The sequence below is a fragment of the Diospyros lotus genome, chromosome 1 (assembly GCF_014633365.1).
Source record: "Diospyros lotus cultivar Yz01 chromosome 1, ASM1463336v1, whole genome shotgun sequence".
Classification (NCBI taxonomy): Eukaryota; Viridiplantae; Streptophyta; class Magnoliopsida; order Ericales; family Ebenaceae; genus Diospyros; species Diospyros lotus.
The window spans coordinates 48,349,109-48,371,475 of NC_068338.1; the positions used below are offsets into that span (position 1 = coordinate 48,349,109).

The window sequence follows — 22,367 nt, forward strand, 5'->3', positions numbered from 1 at the left end:
CTCTCTCTCTCTCTGAACAGTGCATTACTTTCTTTCTACACAGAGGGCCTGGCGGCTTTCCGGAACGTTCTTTCGATTCAGAAACGGACTCCGAAGTGATTTGAGATCCCAATAACAGAATCAACCCTTCCTTTCATGGGCCTTCAGCTTTCTTCCACTCTGTTATGGCCAATTGTCTCTCCCACTCTCCCTTCGCGAGACCCATTTCTGAGTTCCTGAATACCCTTCTTCACAGACTGCCCATTACCCGTTTTCATCTCCTCCTCATCTTCCTTCACTCCCTATTATAGCAATCACCCAGAAACTTCTTGTTTCCTCGGTTTATCGTAACGGGGTTGTTTTGTCTTTTTCGCTGAAGATAACATGGCGACAGTGTTTTTGCACCATGTAGTGGGGGATCTGACGGTGGGGAAGCCGGAGCTGGTTGAATTCGCTGAGACTGAGACGGTGGAGGCTGCAATTCGAGCGATCGGAGACTCGATGGAAGGGGGAATACCTGTCTGGAGGAAGAGATCGCCGCACAACAAGAGTGCGATTGAGAGTGCTGAGATGCGGCAACAGAGGTTTGTGGGTATTCTCAATTCCCTCGATATCGTTGCCTTCTTGGCCAGAGATGATTATTTGCAGGATCAGGATAAGGCCTTGAAGACCCCCGTTTCCCAGGTGGTTGCTCCCAATGGTTCTCTCCTCAGGGAGGTCGATCCTGCCACAAGGTATACTTTTTTGCTTTCTTACTTCCACCCTAGCTTAAATGTTACTATATTTGAATGCTATGTGGGTTCGTCTAACCATGTTGCTCATTGCTGCCTATTAATTGATTCCACCCAGCTGAGAGAAAAAAAAACGGTGATTGTCACTTGAGTTAATTATCGGGGATGGAAGCCGGTCATTTGAGTTAATTACATCAAAGGCACCCGACAAGGCATCCCCTCTCCCTTTTCATGGAATGGCTACGATGATAAAAGAAGTGCAGGGGAAAATTGTGAATTCAATTATGTTTATCCTAGAAACCATCAAGGCCGAAAGACTCTTTGTTATAATAATTTTAGTTATTGTCTAATATAAGTATTTAATCGGCATACTAAACCTCTAGATATTTGTTTGTGTGTGTGCCTGCACTAAAATGGGAACATTTAATAAGATGACAAACCTCTGGAACTAGGAGGAGGTCATGGTCAATATCTTCTTGCATGACCTTTAGATCATTTTTTAAAGGGGGAGAGGGGAGAGATAAACATTAAAAGGAAAATGGAGAAGATGGCCCACAAATTCTAGCTGAAGTACTTATGGGTGGTTGCGCAGAAGTTCTAGCTTTTCCTTGTCATCCTTGAATTTAGTGAAAATAAAAAAGTTTTGAAATTGGAGTAAATTAATTTTTTTATGGCATTTTTGAGATGTACAAATAATAAAGTTATATTTGAGGAAATATTAGATTGGTGTTCTCCCTTTAGTCTTTATGTATTAATGTAAATTATATCTTTAATTCTCCAATCTAAATGGCTATTGATTTTTTTTTTTTTTTTTCAAAACAGTTTTTTGAAAGTAAATGGTTTTATACAAATAGGTAAATATTACGTAGCAAGTACTCTATAAACATCAGTGGGCCTAGATTCTAGTGATGATAACCACTGGATCACACCAAGGGATATCTATTGGGACCGTATGATTTTTTTTTTTATCATCCTAATTCTAAATAGTGACTATCCAGGTTACTAGTATATTAATTGCTCTTAAATTTCTCTTATTGGGAGGTCAACATGACACGGTTGTTCAATACTTTTGATGCTATTAGCAGATTTAAGGACTACAACAAAATGGAATCAATAATAATGTCTTTTTATGCTTGGTTCTGTTTGATATACTCCAAGTTGGTGTGCACCAAGACTCCTCATTTCTTTGAAATTCTCCTAAAATATAATGTATGGGCCTTGATATCATCTTGGAGATTGGATGTAGTTGTTCATAGTATGTGGATAATAAAAAAGAGAGAAGATTCTTATTGTCAAATAAACTTACTCACATATGTCTATAGTAATAAAGAAGAAGATTCTTGATAATCTTAGTAAATTGTTTTAAAAGTTATGCAAATCCAATATGTTGGTGGTGGTTAAAGGTTGGGGATTCCAATGGTCTTTATCCTCATTGAGTTTTAGGATGAACTTGAAGATTCGACATAGAAAGGTGGTATTTTGGTCCTTAGTATCTTAAGGAGCAACAATAGGGACATTCAGCATTGGTGTCTTTATATTTTTATATATGTCTGTGTTGGGGTGGGGAATGGGGTTAAGGATAGGTATTTTGATTTGCGCAATCATGTAATGCAAGTATGATTACTGGGAATTATAGGTGGAGGTGTTATGCTAGAGTTTGAACCAGGTAGCCAGGGATGATGCTTATAGCTTGTTTGGCTGTGCACTAGGAAGTCAAAAAGTGCTCTTTTTAATAAAAGCATTTTTCTGAGTTTTTTTTTTTGGTGTTTGGCCAAAATTAAAAAGCACTTTTATTGGCAACAAGAAATATTTTCCTGCTGCGAAGAAATAGTGGCAATTAGGAGTTTCTGCATTGAAGCAAAATCAGAAGCAATTTTTTTTTTTTCCTGGGGTAAAATTACCTGTAATCAACACTAAAGTAAAATTACAAACATTACACTTTTTCAATTATATTTAATTCTTGTTCCATCTTTTCACAAACCAGTCAACACAAAATCTATATCCTCACAATCCATTTAACCAACATAAATCACATATTGTGCTCCTCTGACTGACTCTATTGAACTTTTTCGTATTTTTATATTTTAAATTTTCTATAAAGAAGAGAGTCTTCAATTGCCACTTGAATTTTCATTAAAACTCTTAGATGTACATATTGCTTAAAACTCACAATTTGGATTTGTCCAATTATTCATGATTTTATCATAATCCTCAAGAGTTTGATATAATTTCCTTGAAATATCATCAATATATATTACAACTTGAATGTTTTTGCTATGCTTTTTTAATTATTAGTGAGCAATAAAAAATAGGTATCATTTTTTGTAAAATTCTGCTGTTGCTTAAATGTGATTATCTAGTTTAGCTCATTTGTTAATCAAAAGTAATATTTAATCATAAAATTTTGTTAAATATTAAAAACATTTTTATCTTTAAATAGTAATAACCATATAAACACTTTCGTCGATACCTTTTCTGGTAATTTTATTGTTAAGAATATTTTTTGTTTCAATCATTAGCAAACACATATAATAACACAACATTTTTCAGATGATTTGGTCCAACATTAAATTCCTTTTTCTTGGAAGTGATTTTGTAGAAGTATTTTACAATTGAGTGATTCTTGCAATAGCAGAAATTTCACAGTAATGCCAATCAAACACTTATTAGACAACTATAAGATGATCATTGTTGTATACCCAAAATGTCAGGCAACTAAGTGACTAGCATGTGTAAAATGTGTATCTAAGATGAGAATGTTATGGTGAATGTGGGGCCATAAAACAAAAGACAAAATAAAAATGAAATGACATGCAATAAGGTTATGGTGTCACATATTGAAGATGAGATGTGGGAGTTAAGACTAAAATGGTTTGGACATGTAAGAAGAAGACCAATAGAAGCACTTGTAGGATGATTGAATGAAGTAGAGGAAATTGTAGCAAAAGTGGGAGAGGAAGACCCTATGCCATGTACCAAATGAGGGAGGGGAAATTTATGCTGTCGCACCTTGGTGTATGGTTCTAGGGTGAAGTTTTTCAATCTCAGAGGGCTATGCCAAGTAGTGGTGTAACTCCTGCTGTCCCGTCTTTTTATCTTATGTTTTAGAAGATTTACACAATGATGGGTATATTTGTGTCTCTGAGGCTTTTTGTTTTTTGAAAGGTTTTCAGTGGTTTCCTGGTGATTATGTGCTCTCATTTTGTTTATAAAGATGATTCTATATAAATATATGTATTTCTTTTTTTCCTGGAGGGGGGTGATAGGTTTGGGCCTCTGTTTTCTGGAACATTGAGACAGAAAAATCATTTTGCTCCAATCTATTTAATTTCTTCCTTGGTGGATTTGGGTTTGAACATAATGTAAATGAGAAGGGAAAAGAAAAGTCAAAGGGGAGGGAAATAAAGTTACCTATATATTAATTCTTTATATGCTCGAAATAAAAAATTAATTCTTTTGAAAAATATCTGGTTTTTTCTTCTTGTTTTCTAATCCATAAAAATAAGTACTTAAATAAATAAAATAACATTAAATGAAAGATGACAAAATTTGATTTTTTTTGTTTTGTTTTCTGTTTTTGTTATTTCTTTTTTTCCTTTTCCTCTAAAAACCAAGATCCATATAGATCATAATGTTTCTTTCTGAAAAGAAAGCCAGATGATAGTATATCAAATAGTTTTTTTTTTTTTTTTCTTGGCCAAAAAATGTCATTTAACAGTTATTTCTCTTTTATAATTTATCTGCTTCAAACATTAAAAAGTAGATTTCATTCACCTGTTAATTCTGGAGGCCAACTTTACCTTTATAATTATCATTTTCTGTTCTAGTACTGAAAGTGTGTGTGTGTGTTTGTGGGCATGGGCACGGGCAGGTGCTTGTGTGTGTGTGCAGGCGTGCGTGTGTTTTTTTTTGTCCTGTGTTCCTAGATGAAAGAAATGCGAAGTTGTAGGGGTTTGCATTTGTGTATCTTTCTCCTGTCTGAAGCAATTGTGGCCTTTTCCTTTTTCTGCAAGATTGATAGATGCACTGGAGATGATGAAGCAGGGTGTAAGGCGTCTCCTTGTTAGGAAAAGTGGAGTATGGAAAGGAATGAGCAAGCGATTTTCAATTCTCTATAATGGCAAGTGGCTCAGGAACCTTGAAACATCTAGCAGCCATGGGAACATAGCTGCTACAAGCATCAATCGTCCTTCCACATCTTCCACAGCGGCCATCCATGGTAAGTTCTGTTGTCTATCAAGAGAAGATGTCATCCGTTTCCTCATTGGCTGCTTGGGTGCATTAGCTCCTCTCCCTCTCTCATCTATACATTCCCTTGGAGCCATCAGTCCAAATTTCTTTTCCATTGAAGCATCCCATCCAGCCCTTGATGCCATCCAAAAGATTCCTCAGGATCCCAGTGCAATTGCAGTCGTGGAGGGCACTCCAGATGGTCAATGTAAGATCATTGGAGAGATTTCAGCTTGTAAACTATGGAAATGTGACTACTTAGCTGCAGCATGGGCCTTAGCCAATCTCTCAGCAGGACAGTTTGTGATGGGAGTTGAGGAGAATGACTCATCAAGCTCATTACCTGATATTATGGCTAATCAAGCAGTCGGAGATAACCATTTAGCTAGTAATGGTGGCTCAATGAGGCCAAAAAGATTCAGCAGCAGGAGCATCGGGTTTGTAAGCAGGCCAAACCCTAGCTTTGTTGCTGGTAGAAGCATGTATAGGGGTAGAAGTGCGCCCTTGACATGTAAGGTTACAAGTTCATTGGCTGCAGTTATGGCTCAGATGCTGTCTCACCGAGCAACCCACTTATGGGTGACTGAGGCTGAAAACGAAGATGCATTGGTTGGTGTGGTAGGTTATCGGGACATTTTGGTTGCTGTGACTAAACCACCAGTGGCGCCAAGTACTCTGGAAACAATGGCTTAAGGATCTCGTCTTCTTCCTTGTTCCCTCATCATTTTCTCATGGTAATTGTAACAATTTTCTATTTTGGGGGTCAAATTCACGTCTGTTGAGATTAGTCCCGTGTTTGTGTTGAGTGCAGTTGGATTGGAAGAGAGGTTTGGTTGTCTTGGGCTTGTGTGGACTTCTATGATATGCTGTGGTTGGTTATTTATGAAATCAAAATGTATAAATTCAATGTACTTGGATATCTTGATTTTGTATAGACCTGGCAGATGTTGGCTTGGCACAATCATCATAATTATAGTCACATTATTTCTCACTTGCAAATATGTAGGGATCTGGGAGTAGTTTGTGGTTGAACATCACAAACTACTGCCTAAAAATGCAGCCGTGTAGTGTGTCATCGAGTAAAATGTGACCAAAATGTGGGGTTCATTAATTAGGTATGGAGTATGGCAATTATAGTATTGTGAAGTTGTACATTGAATGAATGAATTAATTTAAAAAAACAGGGTTTCTTGTTTTCCATTGAAGAGAGAACCGCAATCCAACAATTGCCCTCTAAAGGGTTGATAATGTGCGTGAGAGTGCAGATTATAATGTATGGATATTCAGGCTTTTTGATCGTGTATATGTATAATATATGAAAAAAATTCATGAAATTTAGAGTTGATGAGTTACATATGCATATATAGTTATGTGTCTATGTCCATCATGTATCTGTAATGCATCCATGCAGTGTGTGCTTAAATTAGGTATAGAATATGGAAAGTATTGTGAAGGTGTAGAGTGAATGATATAGAACTCCAATTTTGTAACTAATTCTTCCTTCTAAATTCAAATTTAATGGAGATTTGAGCCCTTAATTTGCTTAAAATTCAATTTGATCATGAACAGGGGATAGATATGAATACATTTGGAGAATTAATTTCATTATAATTATCATTCATAAAATATGTTCTCTAATTCAATTATTGATTGACCACTCCAACTAACTTATAACATAATATAGTCAAATTCATAGCTGTGCGAATGATCACAGTCAGTTATGTCCGGACGAGTGATGGATGGGAACAGAAACAATCCCTTGTTCTTGGCAACAGAAACAAGCTGGGACAAATCAACATCGAGAAGACCCATATGCAATAACAAGCCAAGAATGGACCAACCAAAGCACCCCATCACAGCATAAACAACAACTACCATCAGATTATGTGAACCGACTCCCTAACCAAAATTTACTTCTCCCTAACTGTTTCCTATAATATATTTAATTAATAAGTAATGTTAATCATTGTTCTAAATTCTAAGTGCAATGGTTATGTAATAATAAATTAGTATATGTTGTTTTTAGATGAATTATATTTTTTGCAACTTGTTTTTAATTTTTAAATAATTTTATTAATTGATTAAATAGTTCAAAATACGAGATATTTATTATTAAAAAATTAAAATACAAGATACAATAAATATACTTTATATGAAAATAAGATGCATTTATTATTGTTTAATCGGCAAATGATGAACATTTACCTTCAATTTATTAATTTAGAATGGCATTAGAAAAGAAATTAAAGCAACTGGAGTTGTTTTTATACATAAAAAATAATCATAAATATCTATATTGAAAATATAAAAAGATTCCAAATCTACAAGCTAAAAGCAAACCTTGGAAAATAAAAAATGATAGAATTCTTATAATCTAAAAATTGTGGAAAGTTATGTTAAGTATGAATGGGACAGCATTTAGGGCATATGAAGATATATATGCCTAATTATTGGAGAATGGAATTAGTTCCATATGCTAGTCTCTGTGGTAAGCTTGGCTTGTCTTTTTTTTTTGCTTGTCAGTAAGCCTATCTTGTCAAGTGCCATGTTTCATTCATTCATTAAAGATTGCAATATCAGTTTCCAGCTAGAAAGCTTCCAGATTTGTCTGTATCCATCTATCTATCCATCTATCTATATATATATATATAGTTTATATTATTAATAATTAACTAACAAGAGAATTAAGAAAAGGGTCCAATTTAGTTAATTAAGCATTTCAAAAGCACTGTTTTTAGAAATAGTGTTATTTCTATCTATTAGAAGAGTTGCAATATTGTTAATGACTATCAAGTACCATATGTGTCCATATATATGATTTGATAAACATATATATTATATATATGTGTGTGTCCAGTATATATATAGCTGGGACGTCCAATTAGAATTAATGCAAGCATTTGTAAGTTGAAGAAGAAGATGATATTCTGTCCATGCAAGTGCTATAATATCAAGCAAGCAAAAGAACAAGACACTGCAAGCCACAGAAACAGCATAAAGAAATGTGCCAGTTTGATATCTTGATGAAAACCATGGAATATATTATTATTGCTACTTCTATATCTTGTAACACTCACTTCAACCACAAAAATATATTAATTATGTGTTACATGTACCACTCACTCACATACAGTTTATCTAGTCTAGTAAACATGAAAGAGCAATTAAAATTTTACGAGACTCAAACTTGAGACATCAGACTCATCAACGTTATTACTTATTGTAAAGTTAACTCTAATGATAATTAAGATGTATTTAATAAATAAATGTTAATTCAAAAATATATATTAATCCATCTCAATTACATATTTCGTTTGATTAATAAAAATACACAGCTGGGTATGGAGACAAGAAGGTAATACCATTTTTGGGGAGTACAAAAGTGGGCAATTATGCTGAGGACCTAATGCTTGACATTATTTGAGCCACAAAGCTTAATATTTTAGTTAAATCACAGTCTCCTACCTAAATCAGTTTGTTCTTACGTACATTGCACTACGATCACTCTTGGACGGCTTGGCATGGAACAAAATCAAATTCAACAAATTATATGTTCTAATCCTTTCTATATGGGTTAAAATTAATTTTCATTTTATCATCTCTTTTAAGTTGGAATGCGTATATACCATTAAAATAGTAACTTAGTTAATAAGAAATTATTTTTCACTTTTCTAAATTAGAGAAATCGTATCTTAAACACGAAACTCATTAGTGAAAAGTAGCCTTTGATTTTGATGCAGAGCATGAAGCCTACCACCATGCTCCCTATTGCCTAAGGAGTTGCTATGTTAGTTACTACACGTGACTTTTTATTAAAAATAAAAAAATTGAGATACATAAACATATATATATATATACTATTAATAAGATTAAATTTCATAACCTCTTAATAATAATAATAATAATAATAATTAATTTTTTTAAATAAATTTTCCGTTACACTAGATCTCATTTTATTTAGAACTTATTTACCTAAAAAAATAAATTGTTAGTGTGAAAAATTACTCAATAAATTTTCATTAAAAAAGTTTAATGTGTTTTATCGGTAGCCACACTTGAGTTGGGTGGTGCCAGATGTTGGGTTGAGAATAATAATAATCGACAATAATAAGAGAAAATTGAGAAACCCTATTGGCTAGTTGGGTGGAATAAACATTGGACCTTATTATTCCTTATTCTACATATATATGTACAATAATGCTGACCACAACATTAAAGCACTGTTGTTGGTGTTGGAAAGCAATGGTGACCTTTCTTGCACCAACAACCACCATCACACGTCAACATTAAATTTACATTATATAAGAGAGAATACACGGCATGGAATCGTATACATAAGCCACCATCCCATGCATCATATGTAACCTTCCTCTCTTAACTCTTAAAACAACAATAATGTTAAAATCAAATTAATTAAATCATCACAATCACATGTTAATGTTAATAAAATAGCATCCGTACGTCCGCCTGAAAAAATTAAGAACAGAGATCACCCTAGTTAATATATGGCAAAAAACACCATATATATATATATATATGTATGTTCGAGGAGTATCAAAATTAAACATCTAACCTCTCTCTCTATCGACCAAATTAAGAGTTGAGTATCCCGTTCGAGTTACAAAAAATGTAACAAGGGAAGGTGGTCCATATCATTTTACATGAAAATTAATAATTATTATTATAAACTAAGCATAATTAAAGATCGACCTAACATCAAAAGTACAAATGTGGTGACACTGGCATGCGTATAAATAGCCAAGCCCTTCTCTTTCTCTGCATGTCTTGTCTTCCAAATAGTGTCTAAACAACACTACTCGAAACCAACAAACCATATATAGCTAGCCTATATATATATATATTTCTCCATTGATATACTTATAAGAAGAAAGAGAAGAAGCATTAAGAACAAGAAGAAGAATGATGATAGGGTGGGAAGACGTTTACAAGGTGGTGGCGGCGATGGTTCCCCTCTACGTGGCCCTGGTTCTAGGGTACGGCTCCGTGAGGTGGTGGCGGATCTTCACCGCCGAGCAGTGCGATGCCGTCAACCGCCTGGTCTGCTACTTCACGCTGCCGCTATTCACCTTCGAGTTCACCGCCCACATCGACCCCTTCCAGATGAACTACCCCTTCATCGCCGGCGACGCCATCGCCAAAGTCATCATCGTGGGGGTGATCGCCTTATGGGCCAAGTGCAGCAGCAAGGGCAGCTACTGCTGGTCCATCACGAGCTTCTCTCTCTGCACCATGACCAACTCTTTGGTCGTCGGGGTCCCCCTCATGAAGGCCATGTATGGCCAATTCGGCGTCGATCTTGTCGTCCAGTCGTCGGTGGTTCAGGCCATCGTCTGGCTGACGATTCTGCTGTTTGTTCTGGAGTTCCGGCGAAGCTCGACTGGCTTAGTCGGGGAAGACAAGGATTTGGAAGGAGACGGCAACGGTGTGGTCGGAGCCAGACCGTCGTTCTGGTCGCTGATGAAGGTTGTGGGGCAAAAGCTCGCCATGAATCCCAACTCCTACGCTTGCATTGTGGGAATCACTTGGGCCTTCTTATCAAACAGGTACACACACACACACACATATATAAATACAAACACATACCAACCATAACTTTCAATCCCTAAACTTGCTCGGAAAATATACATATACAAGTTCAAGTTTTTCATTAGTTATTTCTGCGTAATTATATCTCAAATTTTTACACGCAAATCGTTTAGTAATATTTCGATCATCTTTGTAAGCCTAATATTAATTATTGGTATCGTTGTAGGTGGCATTTTCAAATGCCCAGTATCATAGAGGGATCCATACTTATCATGTCGAAAGCCGGGATAGGAACTGCTATGTTTAGCATGGGTAAGTAGATTCATCTCTTTAAAGTTTAAAATTTAAAAATCTAGCTAAAAAATATATATAAATTAATTACTTGGTAGGGTTAATTTGGTTTGGCAGGATTATTCATGGCGTCGCAGGAGAAAGTGATTGCCTGTGGAGCAAGTCTGACTGTGATTGGAATGGTATTGAGGTTTATTGCAGGGCCAGTAGCCATGGCCATTGGTGCCATCGCTGTGGGCTTGCATGGCGATGTCCTGCGTGTTGCTATCATTCAGGTAAACTTCGCATTAATCACACCCATCTGTACCAAACAAAACGTGGCAATGTCAACTTCTATAACAATGAAATGGGTATCGGTAGCTTATGCGATAGAAAGCATATAGTATATATATATATAATAAAAAAAAATTATATATAAAATACCTTATACATTGTATAAAATATCGATACTCAAAAATATCATACAATTTTTTTAATTTTTCTTTTGCCATTAATGGGGTTTAATTAAACTTTAAATTTACTTAGCACAAATTGGAAGAAAAACTATAATATGTGCCAACAAGTTGCTTTTGCTAAGTCATACTCCAATATATATAGCATAATGAGTTAAAAAATTAAAATAATTAAGATGTAAAGAGAAGTTAAACAAGGCACTTCTTATGTACTTTATGATCAATCCTCACACATTAACATAATGAGTTGACAAATTACAGTATTTATAATGAAACGAAAAGTTACACTGGCAAAAGGCATTTGTTAAAGCCTTCATGACCAATTCTCACACAATGCCTTGTCATTGGCACGTTTTGTGGTTGAAAATATATAGCAGTGCGAATCGAAATTGACAAGTGAAAAGCAAAGTGTTTGTGTTTCATTACAATTGCTATCAGTTGATATGTGAGATATAAACTATTTCTAAGTTGCCATGTCACTCACATTATTGTCTTTTCTAAAATCTATACAATATTATTAAACTGTTATTAATTAAGTGAACTATGTGGTTTCCTAGTCAGGATCTAAGAAAAGAAAACAAGCTACCAAACTAAGACATCCATAGAAATTTTTAATTTTTATGGATTTGTTAGTATGTACTTACCCTCCCTTCTCAATTGGGTTTTCTCAAGGATAGGGAAACATTTTCACACATGTATATATGTAAAACAATTTTTTTTTTAATTTTTTATTTTCTCCCACAAATCTTGTTCCTAACCTTGCCTTAATTAATATGTCAAAGCATCGCAAGGGCATAAAATTGGTAATTTAATTTCTCAAATAGATAGGTAAGTTTGAATTTCAAAACGAATATTTCTTCAGTATATTTGTTATCCATAAAACTTACCATACTTATTGTTAAGTTTTGATAATGATACTTAAAAACAATTGAAGAAACATTACCTCTAGTCAACTAATTCTCTTTTAATCTTTTTTTGGTCCAATCTCAACTAATTCTTAAGATATATATAATTGTTTCATTTTCTTTTTTTCAGGCTGCGCTGCCACAATCCATCACTTCCTTCATTTTTGCGAAAGAATATGGTTTGCATGCTGATGTCCTAAGTACTGCGTACGTTATCTAATCTAGCACTAATTAATATTATCAAATTTTAATTTCTCATTGAAATCACCCTCAAAAAATTTAGAAAAAAAGAGAAAGGTATCCCATATATATATATACTACTAATTAACTTTGGTCGTATTTAATTTTGCAGGGTAATCTTTGGGTTGATGGTTTCCCTCCCAGTGTTAGTTGGTTATTATGCACTTTTAGAGTGTTTACATTGATTTTCATCAAGAGATTTTATAAGTGAAAGCGGATCCCGGCCAAGAGCAATGGTTATAGATTTTGTTATGTATCTCAATTAAAGTTTAAACAAGAGGAGGATGCAATCAAACCAAATTGTTTCTTAGTGTTCTGAATGTATAACATCTATTACTTATTCCATATTAAACTTCATTCCATTTCTTAATCCTAAGCAGGCCCATATATTATACGTATGCATGTATGTATGTATATATATGTATATAAAGGACTTTTGAATTATTTTTAGAAATGCTATTTCGACACTTAATTATAACATTTTTAGTGACACTTATTAATTATTGTGTTGTATATTTATATTTATGTGACACAAAATACAAAACATATATCATTATATAAATATAATTATATAATGAAACCAATGAAGAACATTTTCTTAAATAGGAGAGTATTAATTGAAATCTTCTTTTAAACTCAATCAAGGCCTAATGTTGACACCGACCATGAGACGAAGATTAATTGGGGCTAAGCAGTCCTCATCAGGCTATTGGACATTTGAAAGTGCCATCTACACATTATCATAACAAAACCATTAATTAATATTAGGCTTACAAAGATGATCGATAAATTACTAAACTATTTGTGTATATGTATTATTGTGTTGTATATTTATATTTATGTGACATAAAATATAAAACATTATTACATAAATATCATTACAAATATATCTTATAATTGAATTGAATTGTCGAAATAACATTTTAAAAATATTTGAACTTCTCGAAAAGGGCTTTTAATTAACAAGTTGAAAACAATCCCCATCTCAAATTGCTGATCCAAACTCATTAACATCATTTTGATTCCCCATCTCAAATTGCCATTAATGCCAACACATAGCAGCATCGGTTCTTGCAACTTGTGATTAGTACAAATGATGAAAAGGTTGGAAGCAGCATAATTATTATTTTGATTCCTAAGTTCGATGGGTTTTCCCATGAATATATATATTGCCATTTAATTAGATATTGTTGACTATATATAAATGATAATGAGTGAATAGATTTAATTAAGAAAAATTAAAGAAAGATGATAATGAATTGATAAACCTATGCTATTAAATAAATAAATAAGGTGTCCTTCTATTATGAAATCCTATTAGTAAAAGGAGCTTAAAAAATATTTTGCATATATTTTTTTCAAATAAAACAAATAAATTCTACTAATAATATTTGAACTCGTACCCTTCAATTTATAACATACTTAAATTTATTGCCATATTAAATCAAATCTTAATTTAATTTTTTATAAAAATATAAAAACTAAATTATAGTTGCCAGTTATTATCCAATAAAATTTTTATTAAAAATATTTTATTCTTAAATAAATTTTTATTTAAAATTTTATTTTCAAACAAAACTAGCAATCAAACTTAGTAGTGGAGTAAGAGAGCTGGGAGCTGCTGCTGAGAGCCAACACGTTGTGGCATAACATTAAACCTGTCCAAGAAAAATATACATTAATTTATCAATCTTAAGTAACGAATGCAATGCGTTCATTAAGTAGGTATAAATATATTTTGTTTTTTAAATAATATGTATTTATTACAAATCTAATTAAAACTATAATTCCTCTAATTAATTCTAAATTTTACCCCCAGTGTTCCCTTCTCTCCCTCTCTGCCCCGCTACTGAATGCACTTCATTAGTTATACCAAATACAGCAATGGCGAGGTGATGGTCGGCCAGGCGAGAGGCAAGAGGAAGCGGCGGCCATCAGCCAGGCGAGGCAGCGGTGGGCGTCAGCAGGCGGTGCTGAAGGAGGAGGAGAAGAGAGAGAGAGAGAGGAGAGGAAGAGGGGGAGAAATGATAGAAAATGGTAAAATGGTCATTCAGATAAAAGAGAGGGGGACAAAATAATCTTTTTACCTTGCCTGTAAACTCACCTGTAAATAAGCTTCTGTACAAATAGCATGATCCCATATTGAATGCGCATGAGTGAGCCCTATACACTTAAAACATATATATGTGATGTCTGCAAGGTGGCGGCGGCGGCGGCCATAGTTCCTCTCTACGTCCGTCATGTGGTGGCCACTCTTCACCGCCGACCAGTGCGACGCCATCAACCTCCTCATTTGCTACTTCACTCTCCCTCTCTTCACCTTAATTCGAGTTCGTAGCCAACGCCGACCCCTTCTCCATGAACTATCTCTTCATTGCCGCCGAAAGCCATCTCCAAAGCAATCATCGCCGTCTGGGCCAAGTGCCGCCGCAACGGTGGCACCTGAAGCTGCTTCTGCATCTTGACTGATTCTCTGCTCGTCCGGGTTCCCCTTCTCAGGCCATGTGTGGCCAGTTGGGAGAACCTGGCGGTGGTTCCGGCCATCTGAATTCACCACTAATATATTCTTGTAATTTAATTATATATATGTTCTTCCCAGATTAACTTTCTCAAGGGTCATAAAAAAGAAAAGCACCGAGAAGTTCTCGTGTGTTCCATACATCATTGCACTGCTCAACTGTTCCCTTTACACTTGGTATGGTTGGCCTGTTGTCAGCCACAAACGGGAAAATTTCCCTCCGGTCACCACTAATGGCTTAGGCGTTGTCCTTGAGCTCTCCTTCATTCTCATCTATTTCTGGTTTGCTCCCGCAAAAGGAAAGGCAAACTATAAATTACTCTCTCTTATCATTTATTAATTATATATGCTTCTGTATAAATTTGATCAGCAAGTGATTTTTTAGTTCTACTTCTGCGTTTCACGCAAGAATTCATAAACATGCATGCATGTCAATGGTACAATTACGCATGTGTATTAGTTCTTCATTACTGATCCTTTATATATCTTAATATATATATATATATAGGTTCGTATTAATGGTGCAGAAGCAGGTCCCTATAATAACAATACCAGTGATCCTAATTTTTTGCGCCACTGCCTTGGTGTCGGCTTTTGTGTTTCACGATCACCAGCATCGCAAGATAGTTATCAGGATTCAGGAGTATTGGAATCATAGCCTCTGCAGCAATGTACGGTCCTCCTCTGGTGGTTGTGGTGAGTTGCTCTTCCCCACAATAGACAAATTGTGGGTTTGTTCTTAATTATTTCGAATCAAAACATTCACTATTTTGACTTTCGCAATACTAAAAAATATTACATTTCTCTGTTGTGTGTCTTTTAACCACTTCTGCTCTGCTTTCAAGCCATTTTAACTTTTGTGCACTATCAAAAAAGTCTGAAAATAGCAACATGTTATTGCTATATTGTTGGCATTAATTAGTATAATATTCATACTGCAGAAACAAGTAATACATACAAAAAGCGTCGAATTTATGCCATTCTATCTGTCATTTTTCTCATTCCTTGCGAGTTCGCTATGGATGGCCCATATGCACTGCTGATACAACGATCTTCTTCTCATGGTTTGTGTGAATATTACACCTTGATTGAGATAAAAGGAAAATTTCAGTTAATACTCTCCTAATTAAGAAAATGTTGTTCATTGGTTCGATTTATTTTTCTTTCTTTTTTTTTTTTGGGGGGGGGGGCGGTTGCATTGCAGTTTCCTAATTTGATTGGCACCCCATTAGGCATCCTCCAAATTCTGGTTTATTGCAAGTGCAGGAGAAGAGAAATTATGGAAGAACACAGAAATGGGACATACATAGAGCAGAATGATGAGAAAGCCAAGCAGCAATTGCAGCTCATGGCTAGTACTGCTGATAATGCAGCTGCTACTAGTGGCAAGGGTTGATTAACAACTACTTTATAATGTTAATAATATCAATGTTGTTTGCATGCAGGTCCTTTTGAGTTAATTTTCGTCTATGTTTTCGTAACCTAAACTTTGTGTTGAAAATCTTAGGATTAAATAAACAAATGGCAATTAATGCGCTCAAGGGTGCAACTACCATGTTTTGTAAATGCGAAATATATATAAGTGTTCATATATATGTGAAATAGTGAGTGGGTTTTTAAGAGATTTGATTCTTATTGATATCAGTTGGTAAGAATGATAAGGTGGATGATAAAATAATTATAATTAATTATGATTTCTCCTAATACCAAGTCCTATAACTAAATATCATGTCAACGTCGCATCCTAAATTAAAGCAGCAGCACAAAACCGATTAAACATGTAACAGTTGAGTTGAGTGTATTAAATAAGAAATTTGATTCTAATGCGAATCAACTGACGTAGCTATCTATAATATTCTATATATAACCACTTTAATAATACATATCATAACAAATTGGGTCGCACGAGATAATAATGCTTCAATCAAATTAAGATGGACAAGACACATGTGAAGAGATGGGACATCATCGCTGGGGTCAAGCCTTCGTGGGCAAAATTATGCACAAATTAATTCTTGTGTGCTTAATTATTAGTTATTATGCATAATTCCTGAGTTATTATATGTACCTAAAGAATATTATCAGTGTGTAATTAATGAGTAATAATAGATTTGCCTCAATATATATTAAAAAGAAAAGATTTATGATGACAGCAATTGTTAATTAATTAAGTGCATAAACATAAATTTTGTAGATAATATAATCAAGAAAAGAAAAAATATATTTCGTTTAAAATGCTATTTAATTCAGTGATATTTTCTTTAAATTTTTTATATATAGTTAAACATATTGAATTAAATTAATATTTTTTAGAATATATTATATAGTTGATATCAAAATTAATATGAGTTAAAAATAGCAAAGAAAATATTTAATTGAATTCATCGTTAAAGGAAAAAAAGGACACAGTAAACTGTTGTCCCTTATATTAAAAAAAATATCAAATGGAGTGATATCAACATTATTTAAAATATGTGTGATACGTAATAATAAAATTATTCAACTTAAGTTCCATCTAATTTAAATAAGTGGATGTTAATTCTATAAAATAGGTATTAAATTAATAATTTATTTTCACGGTGCACGGACATCTAATTATTATCCTAATGATCATCAATAATTGTTGAACAAAGTAATTTATATATCAATATTTTCTTTAAACTTTTGTTAGCATGTATGTGACCATAGAATTATTTTGCATGCTATGTAAAGAGGCCCTTTAAAATGCACATTCCTTTCTTCTCTCCAATGCTAATCAAGGCAATGGCATAATTATAAGCTTTTTGCTTGTTATCATTTTATATTGTAATTTTTAGTAGGGATAGACCATCATTTTTTTTCTTGTTGTTAAATAAAATATTTGTTCTTAATAAAACGTATCTTAAATTCTCAATTTTGCAAACAATTTTGGATATTCTTCTCCATCACAAGTCAAATGCATTAGCTAACGTGCTAAAACATCCAATTCACTATCCTTATAATGTCCAGTTGGTTAGCTAATTTCTATAGGTGTTTGATGCAGTAAAAAATAAAATATTTTTGTAAATTGAACTAAACTTGTGGTAGACAAATGACAAACACACTCCAAAATAATTTTTTTATATGTTTCGAAATCCTTAGTTCCAACTTTGATTATTATTGATAGTAGAATTTTTTCTGTTAAAACAGAGAAATGTGAATCTATTTTGTTTCTAGTCGTTTTGCTAAGTTAATTTTTTTTATTCACTTATTTATTTATTTAATAGCATAGATTTATCAATTCATTATCATCTTTCTTTAATTTTTCTTAATTCAATCAATTCAGTCATTATCAACTGTATGTAGTCAAACACTAATTAAGGAAGTGAATGGCAATATATGTATTCATGGGCTAACCCATCAAACTTAGGAATCAAATGAATAATTATGCTGCTTCCAACCTTTTCATTTGCACTAATCACAAGTTGCAAGAACCGATGCTGCTATGTGTTGGCATTAATGGCAATTTGAGATGGGGAATCAAAATGATGTTAATGAGTTGGGATCAGCAATTTGAGATGGGGATTCTTTTCAACTTGTTAAATGCCCTTTTTTTAGTTTGAGAAGTTAAAATATTTTAAAAATATTATTTGGACGTTTAGTTATAAGATATATTGTTGGGTCGAGACAACCCTCAACCGCTACTCAAATCAGTAATCAGAATAGAGCATAAGCATTCACGGTGCATACAAAATATTAAAGCATGCAAATGAACAAGGAACAAAAATAAATCATACACAAAACACAAGCGATTTTATCGTGGTTCACCCGTTAATGAGAGCTACATCCACGTTGAGTTCTGACAAAGAAAACTCACTACACCATAGGGACAAGATCGATTACAGCCTCAATATACACAAACTCACTCTCAAATCTCATTGTATAAAATCAATTCTCAACTCAAATCGACCCCATAACCATAGAACTACAGGTTAGAGGCACAAACCCTAAAGAGAAATTAAACATTCGTATAAACTATATAAAGAGAAAGAAAACACAGAGAATGAACTGAACAAACCCTAACCGAGGTTGAAAATTAGAGGTTGTGCACTGCACATCTTGAGATGACTGTTGATGATATAAAGGGGAAAGCAACGGTGCAGATCAAGACGTATAAAGGCACCATTGACGATTGGGGAAGCAGCAAGCAAAATGACAAGGTAAAGCACGCCAAGTGAAACGGCAGAAGCGGTTGCTGTTTTGGCCATCCGCTCAAGGGGCCCAAAACGCTGCCGTTTTGGGCAACCGTGAGGGTTGCCAAAAGACCCTCCTGCCCCTCCTTAAATGATGTCGTTTGAAGTTTCACTTAAATACAACAATCTCCACCTTTAAAGCTTCAATCATTAAGGGACAATTCTCCAACAGTGCAGCATGCTACAACCTTTGCCTTCATTACTCATGTTGGTTGATCCTTCAACCAACCATGACATGCAACAAGCCCAAACAGTGTTTGAACTTGGCTGCAGTTACAATTTTTGTTCCTATATCTGCTGGGTTGTTTTATGTAAGGACCTTTTGCATAATTACATTTCCTTTGGCTACTTGGTCGCTTACATAGTGGCATTTAACATCCACATGTTTTGTTCTTTCATGGTATACAGGGTTCTTACACAAATGAATAGCATTTTGGCTATCAGAAAAAACCACAACGTTACCTTGTAGCATCTGTATTTCTTTCAAGAGTCCTTGAAGCCAGATGGCTTTCTTAAATGCATCCGTCACAGACACATACTCAACCTCAGTGGAAGACAGTGCAACCAGAGGCTACAACTAAGACTTTCAGCTGATACAATTACCACTTAGGAAAAAGTAGTAAGCTGTAGTGGATTTTCTTAAATCTCGGTCTGCTGCAAAGTTAGAATCTACAAACCCTACCAAATCAAGTGCATCAGATTTTTTCATGTAATTTAAACCAATATTCAAAGAGCCATTAATATATCTTAGTAAAAATTTTAAGGCTTCCCAACGAGGTTTCCTAGGGTTAGATATAAATCTGCTAAGCAAAGAAATTGAAAAAGCAAGGTCTGGCCTGGTACTAATCATAGAATACATGATAGTTCCAATTACATTAGCATAAGGTATAGTTTCCATTTTCAGTTTTTCAGAATCTGATGATGGGCATTGGGCTTTAGATAAAATAAAATGACCTCCTAAAGGTGTATTCACTGGTTTGCAATTTGACATACCAAATTTCTATACAGCCTTTAGTAAATAATTATGCTGGTGAATTTTTAGACAATTTTTACTTATATTTCTCTCAATTACCATCCCTAAAACCTTCCTAGCTGAGCTCAAGTCTTTTATATCAAAGTTTGTGTTCAACATTGATTTTAATTTATTTATCTTTGACTTAGATTTTGTAATATCCTGAAATTTGAAAATGATTAATAATTAATAATTATTGTGTTTATGGAGATTAACAAATATTTGTGGGTTTAAATGAAATATTGATTTAATTTTTATTCGGTGATTATTGAGTATTTATTATTTCAAGAAAATAATTATTTGTTTTGGAATTTAAAGGAAATATTAAATTATTTGGAGAGTTAAGGAAAAAATAATAGTTTATGTTGTTTTGAGGAAATAAGAAATTAAAGGATATTATGAGAATTAAAAATGTGTTGTGTGGGAGATGTTTAAAAATAAATAATAATAATAATAATAATAATAATAATAATAGAATAAGGGAAGTGAAGAGAATTTAAAGTGAAGTGGTCGTGCTCAATTCTAAGCATGTGTATATGAAATCTTTGAATGATAACATAATAAATTATTTGTTAAAGAATTGAGGAGCTGGTGGAAGCTTCCAGTGGTCACGCAAGTAGAAAATGAGATTAGATGAAATTGGAGGTGGAATTTCTATGGCTACTGTAATGGTTATATGTACAGCGCATACACATATATGCATATTATATTATTTGTTATATTGCTTCTTTAGGTTGCACGTATATATGTTATTATGTAGTAAATTAATGGTGAAAAAAGAAAAGGCGGTGGGTGCATTGAGGCTGCCACGTGGCAGCCGCTGGTGGCCATTTCCTTTACTTTTTAAGCTGCAATTTGCAGCGAAAACTGAAGGAAAAATCGGGCATCTTCGAGCAGCAGCCTGAGGAAGAAAAACAGAGAAGAATAAGTGCGCGCCGGGGACTATTTTTGGAGAAAAAAATTAGGGTTTTAACCAAGTTTTATTGCGATTTAATTAGTCAGGTATGTAAATAAATAGGTAATAAACATTCTGTACGGTTGAAATTTCGTTTAGAGGCTAATTTTATTAATTTTGACAAATTATTACGGTGTTATAGTTTGTATAATTTTTACCGCTTTGGGACAAAACAAGGCTAAGGATATCTTCGTAAAGGAAAGTTTTTTATTCCCTCTGCAACGTTTCATTCGTTGCTAATTTATTTAACCTCCCTTCGTTCGTTTTAATTGTTTAACTAATTATGGAATTTTTAATTGTTCGATTTAAATTTAAATTATTAAGCTAGCTTCGAAGATTTTATTAGCGTGATTTAATTTAAAATAAATATAAAGCTTATTGGGATTTTATTTGTGGTGCGCCTAGGTGGGATTTTAGATGGCTAAATTATTTATATCACAATTAGATTTAATTAATGTGAGTCATGATTTTGTTAATTACTAGGAAAACGTTTTACTTCGCAGCGGGAGTGCATGAAAGTCAAGGAACGGTTGTGTAACGGCAAGCTCCTAACCCTCTCCTCATGATATTTAATTCCCGTGAAAGACTCCGTGATTTTTCGTATTTGATACCCTCCCTTACTCTAATTCGGCGTCTGACATTATTTATTGAGGATTATTCATTGTTTTTAATTTAAATTAAATCCGAGATTTCTAGAGTTTTATTTATTATGAGCCTACGGGGGTTTGTATTGCCCCATTCTTTTTAGAATGATGCCGAACCCAGTTTGGGGACTAGGTTCCTAGACGTGCGGGTTTATTTACGATTTTTCTTGGATTTATTTATGGTTCGGTTAGAGCTATCGAGCAGTAGGGTAGGGGTTAGTTGTTGGTGACGTTGTGGTAGACTATTATACGGCCTTGATGTAGACCGTCGGGTGGACGCTCCTAGTCATTGGCCGTTGACCGGTGCCGGGCACTGCTGACTAGCTCTACCAGGTTGTGATTTTCTGCATAATTAGATTCATTATATTATTGTTCATGATTTGATATGCACATGGGTACGGGTTGCATGTTGGGATATTCATTTATTGAGTATGCTTGGACACGGACATTCTAGCTTGATTAGGTTGCATCCAGCACGGGCATATGCATCATGTGTGGTTTACTATGTGGGCGGAGCATGGCCTGATGCCTGGATGTATGGGTGCCGGTGTATCACGTTGATGCTCATTACGCCATTGCATTTTTATGTGCATTGCATGGCTACTGGTAATATATAGTTCTCGGATGGGAGTACCGTTCCGAGGGAGCCTAT

At 34.1% G+C, this 22,367-nt stretch overlaps 2 protein-coding genes and 1 pseudogene across 2 annotated transcripts; all 3 read left to right on the forward strand.

The window, feature by feature from the left end:
• Positions 1-16: 16 nt before the first annotated feature.
• Positions 17-6,145, forward strand: LOC127800223 (CBS domain-containing protein CBSX6). The gene is made up of 2 exons (XM_052334717.1): positions 17-713; positions 4,724-6,145. The coding sequence occupies exons 1-2, from the start codon at positions 364-366 to the stop codon at positions 5,631-5,633; spliced, it is 1,260 nt and encodes a 419-aa protein (XP_052190677.1). The 5' UTR covers positions 17-363; the 3' UTR covers positions 5,634-6,145.
• Positions 6,146-9,510: 3,365 nt separating this feature from the next.
• LOC127797771 (auxin efflux carrier component 5) lies at positions 9,511-12,745 on the forward strand. The gene is made up of 5 exons (XM_052330915.1): positions 9,511-10,504; positions 10,714-10,799; positions 10,896-11,053; positions 12,266-12,342; positions 12,488-12,745. Exons 1-5 carry the CDS (start codon positions 9,861-9,863, stop codon positions 12,558-12,560), a joined length of 1,038 nt encoding a protein of 345 aa, XP_052186875.1. The 5' UTR covers positions 9,511-9,860; the 3' UTR covers positions 12,561-12,745.
• Positions 12,746-14,877: 2,132 nt separating this feature from the next.
• Positions 14,878-16,289, forward strand: LOC127794169 (bidirectional sugar transporter SWEET3-like; annotated as a pseudogene).
• Positions 16,290-22,367: the final 6,078 nt, after the last annotated feature.